Here is a 15,337-nt window from a genome sequence, read left to right as displayed (position 1 = left end):
CCCTGGATGCCAAAATGCAATCTCTTTGGCCTGTACTTTAGACACATATTGTGGAACACCTCCAAATCTCCTGTGTGACAGCATTCTGTGAGTCCCTTCAGATCTCTTGATAGAGTTTTATCAAACACAATCTTCTCAAGGGCTTTGTGTGTAGGTGACAATGGTATCAACCACTTCTTCTTCCGTGCCTGCTCTGGGGACAAAGGGCCATGTTCACATTGGTGGAAATGTTGGTTTTCTGTCCAGTGGTTGCGTTGGAACAGTGGTGCATCAGTAAGCGCCATTTTTCCAGTAGAATTTCCACAGACCCATCACATGTTTTGGAGCTCCACCAAAGATGGTTGCTGAAAGACTGGCACCATTGCGAAATACTTTCAAAACCTTCTCTTTCCCTGCAGCCGAGATTTTTTTATTAATTGATTTGGCAACATGCCATACATCAAATTGATGTTTGATATTTGGATACTGCTCTCTCATTGTCTTGGCTATAGAAACGTGTCTGTCCGTGGCTATGAGTTCGATTTGCATTCCCCTCGATTGTAGATCTTCCAGTGATTTTATAAAACCAAGTTTCTCCATGGCCACCAAGGATTTACATTGGGACACCTGCACGACCACCAAACTCACAATTTTCTTACTTTCCATGACCTGAAGATGGTAGGTGCAGTACTTGGCAGAAAATCTGGGGCTGTCACACTGTCCATCGCCGGCTAGCCTGAACCTTTTGTCGGGGAATGTACTTTCAATAGCCAATTGTTCAATTTTCCAAGCATCACTGATGGCAGGGAACAGATAATCACTTTGGTATTTGTAGTATTGCATTTTGGAAATGAAATGGAGTCCCACAAACTGAAAGAAACTGGATAACTTCGTGAAACTAGAGCTACTGAAAAGTAAAGCTGCTGCACACATTAGATTGCCAGCTGGCAGTTTCCCCAGCATCGGTTGAGCGGACCATGAAAATGCTTTGTGACTTTTCACAGGTGGCATGTATTTTCAGGTTACTGCCTTGTGTTAGACGAGTCACGCTCACCAATGGCTTTCCACATACTTCCCCTCCCACTGAATGCACAAATTTCACTGAATGCACACATTTCAGCATCTTTATAATCTCCATCAAGCTGCTGTCGAATACTATGTATTTGGCCTCTTTTATATTACTGTCATCAGGCAACATTGTTCTTTCGGACTGACCAGCGGTGGACATATCAGCTAAAACGGACATACTATAGTCGATATCTTTGTCTGTTTCGTCGGTCAATAGTGTTGATGCTTCAGTTTCTGTCATTTTGACATCTGTTACTTGATGATGGATAGGAGAAAACATCAATGTGGAATGTTGGGGGCATTTTTTTGGCGGGTGTCGATTGTGTCAAGTGCTCGTCGAGTAATGTAAAACTATCTTCTATAAATTCAATTGCACCTTCATCTGGCGGAGTGGGCACATTGTAGCAATGGTCCAAGAACACTTTGCTGGAATCGCTGGTCTTATTAAATTCATTTTCTGGCCATTGGACATAGGCATCTCTAGTGCGAACATGACGCGCCTCGATGAATAGTTCCTCCATGGTGAAAACAGTTTGGCAAGCAGCATCTGTCATTTGTATCGCTGTCTGTGTCTGCATAGTCCGTACTCGATTGGGCAATTATAGGACAGATAGGAAAAGGGATGTTCAGTGTAAATCCAACATACAGTGTTGTACATTTGACATTATAAAAAGCATGTAATGAAGGCCTTAGCACAAAACTTTTGTCAACAATAGAATTTGTTTATAACTAACCTTATTTTTATTTCTTCTCTTTGAAACCTTCTTTACTCTAACATCAGAAAACTGGCGGACCGACTCTGATACATGTTCCTCCGGTTCAATATACGGATCTTGTAAACATCCCTACAAAAAATAGTATCCATTTAAAATAAGTCATTGGCATTACACATCTAATTAGACCGACTTTCTTTTATTCAATGGTACTGTCAGTGCGCATACCTCTGGCTCCGGAGCAACTGTATGGTGTGGTTCCGGAACCAGCACAATGGATAATATCATTGTAGAGGACGCTGCAGCATCTCCCTGAAACACAGTACTTGCATTAGTAAGGTCGAAAAGATTGGAAACGGGACAAAGACGACACAGGTACATATCGACAGTCAAGTGGTAAATAATCATTGTGCAATACATTGATACATTGCCAAAATATGATCATATTATCTTGTCCTATTGAGCTATGAGGACCCATACCCCTGACACCGGATCTACTACGAGGGGTGTTCGGATTGTAGTGGACGCTTCAGCATCTCCCTGAAACACAGTACTTGCATTAGTAGGGTCGAAAAGATTGTAAACGGGACAAAGACGACAAAGGTGCATATCGACAGTAAAGCGGTAAAGAAACATTGTGCAATTCAATGATACGTTACGAAAATATGATCACATTATCGAGAATTTGGTACATAAAACCAGCCCGGAACAGAATAGCTAGGTAAGATTACCTGGTACGCGCTCAAAGTGGTTGATAACTCCAGGCCAGACATGGATGTTGAATCTTGTTCCTTCATATTCGGTGGATAGTCGTGGAGTGGTAAAGTGAAAGTATTATTCGCTTTTAAATTCCAATATTACAAAATGGCATGTAAGGAGATTGAATACGAGAAAATTACACTTATTGAAACGCATAATATAGCATAGTTATCCGTCCCCATAAATCATTTTTCTATGTGGGTTCTACAAAACAAGGAGTGATGTTTAGCAAAAAAGTCATTATCTCAACAGCTATTCAATCACATAAATATGGAAAGTACTATAAGTGGCATTTACACAGAAATTACAGGCGTAAAGCTAAATCCGGAAACGTGACTCACCTGTGGCGGCATTATTACAAGTAAAGTTGGAATAGCGTTTGGGAGCAATTTCCGAGTTGTTCTCGGTTGATTCCTCTTTGTATACAAGGATGTGTCGTACATATCCGGTGAGAAGTGCAGGCTGCAGATGCGGTATCGATGACCCCTCTTGTCCTCCAAGACTTGGTTGACTCTACTTTCAAGTTCTTCCAGTGGATATCTGCAACGTCTGACCCATTCTCTTATTCGATCAGCAGTCTTAGGGAATACATGCATTGTAATGCCTTCGGATTTGTCATGGGTCTTCGAAGGGCAACTGAAAATAGAACATGCAGGCATTGTTGTAAATTCTGCAAAACAAAGGTCAACATTATTAGAAAATTATTTTGCATAGGGTTGTGAGAAAGAATGAATTGGACCATACAGTGTTCCATGCACACTTTCTTTAAGGCACCACAGCAAAACCAGTGCAGCGTGTGCGGCTGTATTATAGGATAAATTTCACAAACGATTCATTGATGTGTTGAAAATCAGAACATGTTACTCGTCCCTTGAATGTTCTATCATGCACGAAAATGTAACATACTTATACTATAGGCACGGTCCACGAAGGATGCAATACGATGCCAATTGACAATGATAAAAATTGATATACTGATAAGATAACAAAAGAAACTCAAGTCAATAGCAATGATACAAATTAACATAGCACTACGGAGTTAGATACTTCGGAATAGATATAAATGTACAAATGAAGAAGATATGATTAGGATACATGTCCTTACCTTGATCAACAAACAGTTGGATTCAGCAAGCAGAGTAATTAGTGGCAGGAGAACAGGGAGATAGATGTTCACAGGTAGCACACTGACAAGTTCACTCGAAGCTTTCACAGAGTAGTACGTTCACGAGTTGACTTGAAGTGCTCAAGGATGTTCTCAGGGTAAATATCCAGTGGTTTATAAAGAATTACAAAAAGGGGTGTGTTTGTGAATGAATGACGTGTGTATGTCGTGGCATTATGTACATTGTAAGGGCGCGGTCTGCTTCCGGGGAGGCCTGCCTGGAGACACGGGGTCTGAGGAGGCCATGTGAGCAATGGCCCCTGGGCGTGGGATACCTTTTGAAGTGTACATGTTGTTTGGCACCTTGGCTGTTTGCGCCCCTGACAGCCCCCCATGGCAGCGCACATCCACTGGTGCGAACTGCCTTTGATAGTGGGGGGTGGGATGGAAGGGCCGGGAGGCGTGCAGACAAGGCACCGGAACACTGCTGAATGGAGACACACTTATGTGGATTGTAGGGGCACGGTCTGCTTCAGGGGAGGCCTGCCTGGAGACACAGGGGTCTGAGGAGGCCATGTGAGCAATGGCCACTGGGAGTGGGATACCTTTTTAAAGTGTACATGTTGTTTGGCACCTTGGCCGTTTGCGCCCCTGACAGCCCCCCATGGCAGCGCACACCCACAGGTGCAAACTGCTTTTGATAGTGGGGGGTGGAATGGATGGGCCGGGAGGCGTGCAGACAAGGCACCGGAACAATGCTGAATGGAGACACACTTGATTCACTTGAACACTGAAACAACCATTGATAAAAAGTATGTTGTGCTTTATTTGGTTTCTTATTTTGATGGCAAAAAAATACTACACATTGTTAAAGTCTGGTTGCAGCTCGGCGAGGGAAAATCTCCTGTACTGACCACTGTCGCTGGGGAAAGTTTGTCTAAGGGTGCCAACTACACAGGCGGGTATTCCTCATCGAACGCGGTGTCCAAGCCTCCCATGAAGCCATGATGTGTACGAATGATAGGCCACCAGCCGGTACCACCTATGAAAGAGAAAGATACAATCTGTTTTTAGATGACCAAGATAAATGTATTAAACCTTAGTTGTCAATGACAATTCTTGTATGCAATGGCATTTTTGGCAGGACAAATGCTAACTAGACACTACAGAATATTGAACGACTTTTAGGCGACTGTTACTAGAGATTTGCCATACTAAACGGATATGACATTAATATCTTTAAGTTAAGAGAATATAGGGGACAACCGTGAAATAGTAGTGGCCTAACTTACATCACAACCAGACAATACTTACTCGTTACTTGGATTACGAGGGCGAACTGTAGCGCGAAGTTTGTGCATAAGCACCATCAAAATCTTCAACACGGACCGTGTGAGACAGACTGCCGTGAAGTCTGGCAGCTCGGTAATGCATTGTGGCTGTGGATCGCCTTGCGATATGTAGGACAAGCATCCAGAGTTTTCTCGGCAGCAGCAGGTCTCCACCTCGGTTGGCATTAGCGCGCACCGATTGCAGGTACACCAGGTGGAAACACCATCCATGCGACTAGGCCCAGGCTCTTCATCTGTTGAAACGTCCGCCCAACTGTTGTCCAAATCCCCATCGTCTACAGAGCTTGCTCTTTCCAGTAATTCCTCCTCAGAATACTCAGGCTCGTACAGGTAGGGCATTATTGTTGCCATTGTGTGGTAAAGAAACAAAAATAATTTATAGCGGTCGTACTGCTATCTATTCACACGGGCTACAAGCAACGAAGGTAGCTGACCAGAGCACAGAAACGAGTCACAGAATACTCAAAGAAATACAGCGTGAGGAATGGAAAAGAAAATCTGCGTTTGTGTGTTGTGAAACGCTCTGTTTATACTTCTCGAGGAAAGAGGCTTCCTGCCGTTTCCATGGCGACACATCATTAGCTGAGGCGCAGAGAATGTTGACACGAGACGTGCTTTGGCGTTGTGAAATGGGGGGTACGCGTCTAGTGATGTCAGGCTGAGGGGTGGGGGATATGATTTAGTGCCGCAAACGCAGGTCACCCAGGGCGATGCGGCAAGTCATAAGATTATCCCAAGATGGACGCGCCATGCTGCCTGATTTTGCTTGTGTTCATGAGACGAAAACTCAGGCAAGGTGTATAGGAAATGTTTATACGATCGATCGAATTATGGTTAAAATCACATGGCCGAACCATAGGGACAATAATATTTTTTGCCCGAACCATTCCTTTAACATATAAATTACTCATTTACCAGTGAAAGAATCATATCATAATTAATGTCCAGTACCTATATCATGTATAAGCCCTATGTTTTTGGGCAATTTAACAATAATAATGTTCCAAAAATAAGCAGTAATGCAGGCCTTTGTGTTTATGCGTTTAGACTACAGCAATGCACATTATGCAACGCTACGTATCGTTTTGCTGATAAGCATCGCTGCTGCTCGAATGATGTGATGTCTTTCGCTCTTGAAACCTATTATCCATATCTTTCGTGATCTGCACTTCCTCCCAGTGGCTTTATGTACGCATTACAAGTTGGTCATCACGACCTTCCAAATCTTCGCAGGGGCAAGAGCCCTAAAATCTGCACAGCCTGAAGCCCTTTCCAGGAGTACACACCACAGTGCAAAGGGTGTATTTGCAGAGGCATAGAATGCTCTGCCCCAGCTTCAAGATGCACGCCTGCACCCAATGCTATGAATCTACTCGGACAATGAGTGATGTGATGCTGCTAATGGGTGCTTGTGTACGGTGCCCTGAATATATCCTTTTTGTCTATGAACTTGTGTTCTACGTGTGACATTTAAAAACAAAACAAATGTTAAGTAAAATGCCCCCCTTATTTTTCTTTGTTCTAAAAACGGTATAGTATTTTGTTCTGCTTGGCTTTTCCATCTCAACAGTGCCATGGTTATTATTAATGTGCTGTTAGTATTTATAACATTTTGGGATTTTGATGACCTATCATTGTTTTTTACACATCAAATAATACAATGCAACATGGCCAGTTGAGGATGTGTCAGGACTTGTGGGGCTCATTATAAAATTACATTTGGGGCCCCTTTAACTACAGCTGGGAAAACAGGCTGAGGCACCTGGAGTACATAGATTATAATGGTGAGATAAAGGAATGTAGGGAGGGGTTTACTAGTTGTAGGTTATCACAGGACAGGCAACCAATGACGAGCTGAAACACTAAAAAGGTATTATGGTATTAAGCTCACTATCAGCAAGTTGCTAATGTAGTTGATATCGGAGTAAAAATACAATTAGGTGATAAGAATTCTGCTGAATACTGCAACAAGCAAAGAAAACCTGTAATGTGCGTGCTGAAAAGCGCACATTTAATGCACTAAATTAAAGAAGTATTTTGCTTTGTGGTAAAATGGCCAACATGGGACCTGCTGCTTGAGTCCCAATGTAGCTCGAGGGCCATTTCAACTAAAAAGATGAAAGGTCCTGGCGCCATGCTTGCAGCGCAAGGAACATTTTTCGCCCCCTCATGTATTTATTTTGCTACCTTTTCTTTTGATATACTTATTGAATACCTATCCACAATCTTAGAATAACGTTGTATATGTTGAACTCTAATGCGGTGTGTGTTTGGTTTTCCCCTCCCTTGTGCATGGCCTGCGTCTTCTTTGTCCTATTGGAGTGAGCCATTGTGGGGAGATTTTGAGGGAGTGGGATTAGGGAACCAGGATAGGCTTAATGCTACTGTTTCCGGGCGGCTTATTAATCAGACACATTGTTCCATTAGAACCGACTGCCTGCAGTACCGAAAGTATGAAAACGGTGAATTTACAGAGAGCCTGAGCAACCTGGAGCGATATTCGGAGCAGCTGGAAGACATGGTGACCTTCTACCTGGGCTGCAGCTTCTCCTTCGAGAGTGCAGTGCAGAAGATGGGCGTCCCAGTGAGGAACGTGGAGCAGAAGTGCAATGTCAGCATGTACAAGGTGAGAGAGACTATTATCCTCCTCATGTCAGTAACCAGCAGTATGATAGGAAATTTGTGGAGGCTGGCGTGTATCCAAGCACTTCATATTTTCTCAGATCTCATGGGGAGAATCGGGATTTGCTCATGATCACACAACCTGCTGTGGGATAACGGCTGAAATTGGAGGTTATCCAGGCCCAAGCATGTCTGTAGTTGCTTGCTGTCTATTCAGAGGTGACGTGGCCTAACAGTTCCAGACAGGCTGCCCCCATTGATGGCAGGACCAAGTTCGATTTGCATATGAATGGTCCAATTATGTAAAGGGTCAGCCAGACTAAAGAAAGGATTGGAAGCTGTCCAGAGAGAGCAATGTCAGTGAATATGATTAAATCAAAGCAATCCCTCCATCACTTTTCGGTTGAAGTCATTCAGTCGCATAGATCTGTAGTTGTTTCCAATAATGATGGTGCACCTCCATGGCATTCTTGCCCGGTGTAATTCAGTAGGAGCTGGTGATATTAAAGATGCCAACCTAAGCAGGCACTTCATGATAGACAGTAAGTGTTGGCAGAGCGAACTGGCATCGACTGGCATCAGGGCCTTACAATTTTCTTTCAATTTGAATGGGGCACCACGAGTTGTTGGCCCAATGTGACCCTGACAAGGAAAACGTAATAACCTTTTTTCAAAATCAACATGTTATTGCAATTTTCTTAGAATGTGGGAACAGCAGAAATTCCTTTAGACCCATCAAACAGGATAGGCCAAAACCTTTCAAAATAATGCTTGTTACCCACCATCCCACCACCACCCACCCCCTTCTTAATCAAGCCAAACGGTTATTACAAAAATAAGTACAGTCCACTGCATCAGGCATCAGTAAACACACACCTCTATCCATCTCCCAAATACTGTCTGACAATATTTCTCTATCTCCACCCCCCCACCACATATGCCAATAGTCTTCCTCTCCTTTCCCACATTTCCAGCACTGTGGATTAACATCCAAGTACACCCATGCCAATTTAGTAGGGCGTAATGCCATCTATCTAACAGTTTGATGGCTTGCCACCTATTCTGCAGTGATATAGAGGCTTGAGACACCTTCCGACACCTTACCGCTCACAATTCGTCTGATATATCTCTAACGAGATCTTATCCGCAATTCATCCTAGCTCTGCTTTCCACGTGCGGTTCATCAGTCAACGGTTCTTTGAACAGGCTAGCCACTAAACCCTTAGAACTCTTCTTCTGAATCAAATTCGTCTCAAATGAGTTCAGTTCCTTCTGCAAATTATCACCCCATCTTGGGACCGTAAGTGCACCTTTTAACTGCAACTAGCGGGAGACTGATATGTTCCCTATATTAAGATAGTCCTGTAGTTGTTCCAATGACAAACAATTGCCCCTTCTCCCACATCTGTCCTGCTTTTATCCAAACCCGCTTCATACCACCCTTGAAATCCCAGGGGCTCATTGATGATCTCCCTCAATGGCAGGGTCCAAATACGGCTCAGCAGTGAAGGCCAAGTCCTGAGCCAATGCATATGGCTCCCTTCTCGGCACAAGCTCCACATCACTGCCAGTGCTGAATTTGCAAATAAAAACCTGCCAGGCCCAAATATTTTCGAGCATTCTTGTTACACATCGTGGCGGGCAGTCCACTGTTGCCACCACCCATGGGCTGTTCCCCACAATATCAGGATATTTGGGGTTAAAACTGTAACTATCACAGGCTCATCTGGGTTGATGGATACACTACCCAAGGCATATGTGTGTTTTACAGATATCAACCAAACACAAAAGAACTAAACATGCTAGTTGTGTCTTGAAGTAAGGGAAATATTTATGTGCCTTTTAAAACAATTCATTGTTAACATGTGGCTCTGATTCTATAAGCGGCAATTGGAACATGTTGACCATCTATGAACAGAAAAAGAGCAAATGTGCTTTCCTCCTGTAGAAAATTGATGAGCAAATTCAGGAAAAATCATAACTGAACTAATAAACTTCCCTGCAGCTCGATCCTTCTATACAGGTTGACTCTCATGACAGGCACTACTCTTGGGCCTTGACCTTTTCCCTGTCCTCTTCCATGTGTTGGTGCTGCTGGCATGGTCGCTGACTTGTCCACAAGCATGGTGGATTGACTGCCACCTTCCAACTCATTGTTCTCCCTGAAAATGGATAACTGTCATTGCCCTGCCCGCCTGAATCATCAGGTTTCTGAATAACAATGAGCTGGCCCAGGATGCAGAGACTCTAGCAATTGCACGCTGCAGTTGCTTAATGTTTGACTACGACGACTGACAGTTGAAACAATAAAGTTGCCAAAACACCACATCATAATCACGTGCCAGGGCTCAAATGTAAGTGCCAGGGCTGCACCCTGGCAAACACACCCACAAATTAAGCGCTGATCACTGCTAAAACTGGATGTTCCCTTACACACTTGGGGATCTTCCTCTGCGGGGACCATAACCAAACCCCTCATCGACACCGGTTGTTAGGGAGAATTCTCACAAATGTGCTAATTCCCTTCTACCTTAGAGACCCCAAGCTCTTTTGCTGGACTTTAGGACTTTACATTTTTATCCTGGGGAGAGTGAGACCTTTTCCCCACTCTCTCTTGTATTCTTCCTTGATTTGAACACTGTGTTTCCTTTGGTTTTGAAGTCTGCCAAACTCCATAGGCATCATCTTTTTACATTGTAACACACAGCACCTTCAGTGCAGTGGCACAGAGAAGTCTTTCAGATTTCCCAAAGGTTTAAATACCTTCTCTTGGTTGAACTACTGTTTCCAAGAGCAGTAAAGTGAACTTGACTTTACTTACCTTTTGGAACTTTGTAGACCCAGCACACACTATCTTACATAGAGTGCTGGAGGGATTACTTAGTATCCCCTTTGTCTACTTTCTCATGTAACATTTTATGTTGCCCTTTCTGCAATTAATGGTTGATGGCAGTGATTTACTTTTTCCTACCATTGTGTGTTTTTACAGAGGGTTGCGTTCGCAGCTGCAGTATAGCACCCATAGGTGCCCATTTTATCAAAATGGCCCCGTCTTCTTTTTTCGCCATTTCTTGTTGTAAAGGTGTTAAAGATGGCGTCTCTAGGGCGCTGAGTACCTGGGCTTCCGGTAGTAGTTCGTGGTGAGGTCGCCAGGCTGTCCGATAGGTTATTGTAGATTATGAAACGCAAGAAACCAGCGCACCCCTTCCCCTGAAGTAAACAGGGTTAGAGGTGGACCAGCTCCCAACGCCCCAAAAGTGCACCTTCCTTGTTCTTGCAGAATGTAACAATATGCCAGTTAGGATTGCAGACTGCTTGCAGTAGTATATTACAGAAGACGCAATCTGGAGGCAGCAGGTAGGCGGAAAGGAAGAGGCAGGCAGGTCTTGGAAGGCGAGCCAGATGAGCAGGACTGAAGAGTAGATTGGAGGCAGGTAAGGACTGGAAGGCTGGCTGAGGCAGGTAAGGACTGGAAGGCAGGCTGAGGCAGGTAAGGACTGGAAGGCAGGCTGAGGCAGGTAAGGACTGGAAGGCAGGCTGAGGCAGGTAAGACTGGAAGGCAGGCTGAGGCTGGTAAGGAACTGAAGCAGCAAGGCTTCAGGAGCGAGGACACGATCCGCAAAACAAACCGCGTTGAGACGCGTTGAGTTTCGAGATCACGCTGCTTAAATAGGACCGGCAGCACTCAGGAGGCTTGTAACGCAAGCCGTGCTGTCCCGAGTGCCGCCGCGTCCGGAACGAGGCTTGGGAAGCAAGCTTGTGGATTGCGCATGCGCGGAGACCGAGACGCGGCTTTCCGCGCATGCGCAGACCCCGGGACACAGAAACTCCGGAAACGCTGGGTGCCGCGGATGGCCGCGATCCCCCCAACCGGTATCGGGGATAACAACGCCAGGAGGGGGCGTGTCGGAACCCATAACCGCGCCCCCTCTGACAGGTAAGTGAGGTGGTAACACTTTGCCCCCTCCCAGAAAGCCCAGAAGCCCCAGGTTTCCAAGAAAAACGGCGATAGAAATCTCGGACCAGGCGGGGGGCATGTACCTGACTGTGTGGTTCCCAAGTTCTATCACAGGCTGGGTAGCCTTTCCAGTCCACCAAATACTGCAACACCCCTCGCCTGATGCGAGAATCGCATATTTCCTGTACCTCAAATTCGGGAGACCCCCTGATCACAACAGGCGCTGGACGAGGAGTAGATCGGCCAAATGTGTCCACCACGTATGGTTTTAACAAGGAGACATGAAAAACCGGATGCACCCGCCAAGTTTGAGGCAGTTGCAAACGGAAAGCCACAGCAGACAGACGCTTAGTGATCTTGAAAGGGCCAAAATACCGGGGAGCCAATTTGGTGGGTAGATTGCGAATGGGAAGATGTTTTGAGGACAACCAAACTAAATCCCCCACCTGAAAAGCAGGTTCAGGTGACCTCCCCTTATCAGCCTGTCTCTTCATCCGAGTCTGGACCTCTGCCAAAGTACTGCGAGCCAAAGAGTGTTGATCTTGAATGGAAGTGATGAGCCAATCAGCAGAGGGAACCACACTCGAAGGTACAGGACAAAAGGGTACCAATCTAGGATGTAAGCCAGACAAACAGAAAAACGGACTCAGTCCCGTAGCTGAATGGACTGTGTTGTTATAGGAGACTTCAGCAAAAACCAGGTGAGACTTCCAATTGGATTGAGTGGCATTGGCAAAACAGCGAAGATATTGTTCCAGAGTCTGGTTAGTCCTTTCTGTCCGGCCGTTGGTGTGAGGATGATATCCAGAACTGAGTGCACGATGAATGCCGAGATGGCTGCACAATTGACGCCAAAATGATGACAAGAACTGAGATCCTCGGTCGGATATGATTTTTTGCGGTAGTCCGTGTAACCTGTATATCTCCAAAAGAAATGCCGATGCCATCTGAGTAGCAGTTGGTATTTTAAAGAAGGGAACAAAATGCGCTGCTTTGGAAAAACAGTCCACTACAACCATGATACAGGTATATTCTTCAGATGGAGGAAGTTCCACAATGAAATCAACCGCTATGGTGTGCCAGGGGTATGGAGGAATCTCGGTGGGATGAAGCAATCCCAGGGGCCTCTTCCTAGGAATTTTCACCTGGGCACACACAGGACAACTCTTTACGTAACGTTCCACATCATTGGCCCAACCAGGCCACCAGAACTGTCTGGATATTATTTCTTGAGTTGCCCCGATTCCCCTATGACCACCAACTCGGGAGTCGTGAAACCCCTGAAGCACTAGAGTTCGAAGACTGGTCGTGGGAACATATAGCCTGTTCCGGAAGAAAAGCAGTCCATTATCTTCAGTAATCTGTGGACGTTTCATGAGGTTTTCCCGATCAGGATCGGATATAGTTTCTTGTAGTATCTTCTGAAGATAAGGTGAGAGAGTGAACAAGAAATGCTTTGGGGATATTATTGGCTCTTCTCTGTACTGCTTTCCTGCTTCTACCTCCAAGGATCGAGACAAGGCATCAGCCTTAAAATTCTGAACACTGGGAATGTATGTGATATGGAAGTCATAATGAGAGAAAAAAAAGGCCCATCGGGCTTGACGAGAGGTTCTGCACTGAAGGGACTTCAAATACTGCAAATTTCGGTGGTCAGTACGTACTTCCACGGAATGCTGACCTCCGAGGAGATGATGTCTCCACTCTTCGAAAGCAACTTTTATTGCCAACAATTCCTTCTCGATTACTGCATAATTCTGTTCGCTAGGTGTTAACTTGCGGGAAAAATATGCCACAGGGTGTTCCACATCCGTTTCTGGTTCTCTTTGTAAAAGGACTGCTCCCACCGCAAGGTCGGAAGCGTCGGCTTCGATAATGAATGGCATCTCGTCATTGGGATGACGCAAAATTGGAGCAGTACTAAAGGCCTGTTTCAAGACGTTGAAAGCCTTGGTGGCTTGTGTATCCCAGAAAAAAGGTGTTTTACTGCTAGTTAGTTGGGTTAAGGGAGCTGTGAGTTGGGAAAAATGGGGTATAAATTGCCGATAAAAATTAGCAAAACCCAAAAACCGTTGAAGAGACTTTACATCAGAAGGTTGAGTCCAATCCTGAATGGCTTGTACTTTGGCTGGATCCATGAAAATTCCAGTGCCACTGATCACATAGCCCAGAAATTCCATTCTTTTCTGGTGAAAAGAGCACTTTTCAACTTTCACGTACAAGCGGTTCTGGGACAAACGTCGAAGCACCTCTTGAACATGTTCCACATGTTGTTTTAGAGAGACAGAGAAAATAAGGATATCATCGAGGTACACCCAAACAGATATCCCGATTAAATCACAAAAAATGCTGTCCATGAAACGCTGAAAAACCGCCGGGGCATTACATAATCCGAATGGCATAACCCTGTATTCGTAATGCCCAAAAGGGGTCTTAAAAGCCGTCTTCCACTCGTCTCCCTCTTTAATTCGGATTAAGTGATAAGCGCCTCGTAAATCCAACTTTGTAAACACTTGAGCAGTTCGAAGGGACTCCATGATGCTTCGAATTAAAGGCAATGGATACCTGTCTTTTCTTGTGATATCATTTAATTGACGGTAGTCAATACAGGGTCGTAGGGTTCCTTCCTTCTTCTTCACAAAGAATAGTGGGAATCCGGCTGGTGATTTCGAGGGAGTGATATAACCCTTCTTAATACAGTCTGACAAATAGTCTTGAAGAACTGCCTTTTCAGTAATGGTCAAGGCGTATACCTTCCCATGTGGTATCACTGAACCCGGTACCAATTCAATAGTACAATCAAATGTTCGATGAGGTGGTAATGGTATGTCTTTGGGTTCAGAAAACACTGGCTGGAATTCAGCATACTCCTGAGGAACAGACAATAGAGCACAAAATTCAGGACAGCCAGTACCCCTCGTGAGGGGTATGGAGGAAATCTCCTTCCTTGACACACCGGCCAAACAGCAGTCCTGGAGGCAGAGAACTGAGGTGAAATCCAAAAGGCGAGCTCCCCAATTGATGGTAGGATTGTGGTGAAGAAGCCAAGGTAAACCCAGGACCACGGGATAAGAGGGTGATCTGATGACATCCAAGACGATCTTTTCCCCGTGTTCTTTGATCTGCATATGAAGACACATGGTTTGTTGACGAATCGGACCGGAAGACAATGGAGTTCCATCAATAACCTCGACGGGCAAGATACTTCTCCGGGGAAACAAGGGTATTTCTTGGCAGACTGCAAATGTCTCATCAATATAGTTCCCAGATGCTCCACAATCCAGTAAGCCCAGCACCTCTGTCTCCTTGTTTAACCATGACAACTTGATCCTCACCACCAATAAAACTGCCGGTTGCATGGGCTGTAATGAAGAGACTGAACTGGAAAGGACTGAATACGAATCTGGACCTGTCGTTGCCCTTCCTACTGACGACAGGTCAACTAGTTTTCCGACTTTCTTTGTGGGCGTAAAGGGCAAGTACCCAAGAAATGCCCAGCAGCCCCACAGTATAGGCAAAGTCTTAAATTCCGTCTGCGTTTCCGTTCAGCTTCCGAGAGCGGACCCCTAACGGCTCCCAACTGCATGGGTTCAGGGCCAGAGTCCGAGGGTCCGGAATTTCCAGTTTGAGCGTTGGGTGGTCTTGTAAACAGCCGTTCAGCTCGTCTTCTTTCACCCTTCCGTTCTGCCAATCTGTGGTCAATTCGCAAGACTTGCTCAATTAATTGTTGCAGGGTATCAGGCTCAGGAATATGTAATAATTCATCCTTGTACTCCTCTCG

The 15,337-nt window shown here is 45.1% G+C and overlaps 1 protein-coding gene across 5 annotated transcripts in view; it reads left to right on the top strand.

The window, feature by feature from the left end:
- DGLUCY (D-glutamate cyclase) overlaps window positions 1–15,337 on the top strand; it is an 847,613-nt gene that overhangs the window by 224,977 nt on the left and 607,299 nt on the right. For all 5 annotated transcript variants that reach the window (XM_069637445.1, XM_069637447.1, XM_069637446.1 and 2 more), the window contains exon 4: window positions 7,404–7,602. In XM_069637445.1, the coding sequence (XP_069493546.1) occupies window positions 7,404–7,602 (199 nt within the window). The remainder of the gene's footprint in view (window positions 1–7,403; window positions 7,603–15,337) is intronic.

Source organism: Ambystoma mexicanum, chromosome 14, assembly GCF_040938575.1.
Source record: "Ambystoma mexicanum isolate Mex_15411 chromosome 14, UKY_AmexF1_1, whole genome shotgun sequence".
Lineage (NCBI taxonomy): Eukaryota > Metazoa > Chordata > Amphibia > Caudata > Ambystomatidae > Ambystoma > Ambystoma mexicanum.
This window is presented reverse-complemented; position numbering and strand designations above follow the sequence as displayed.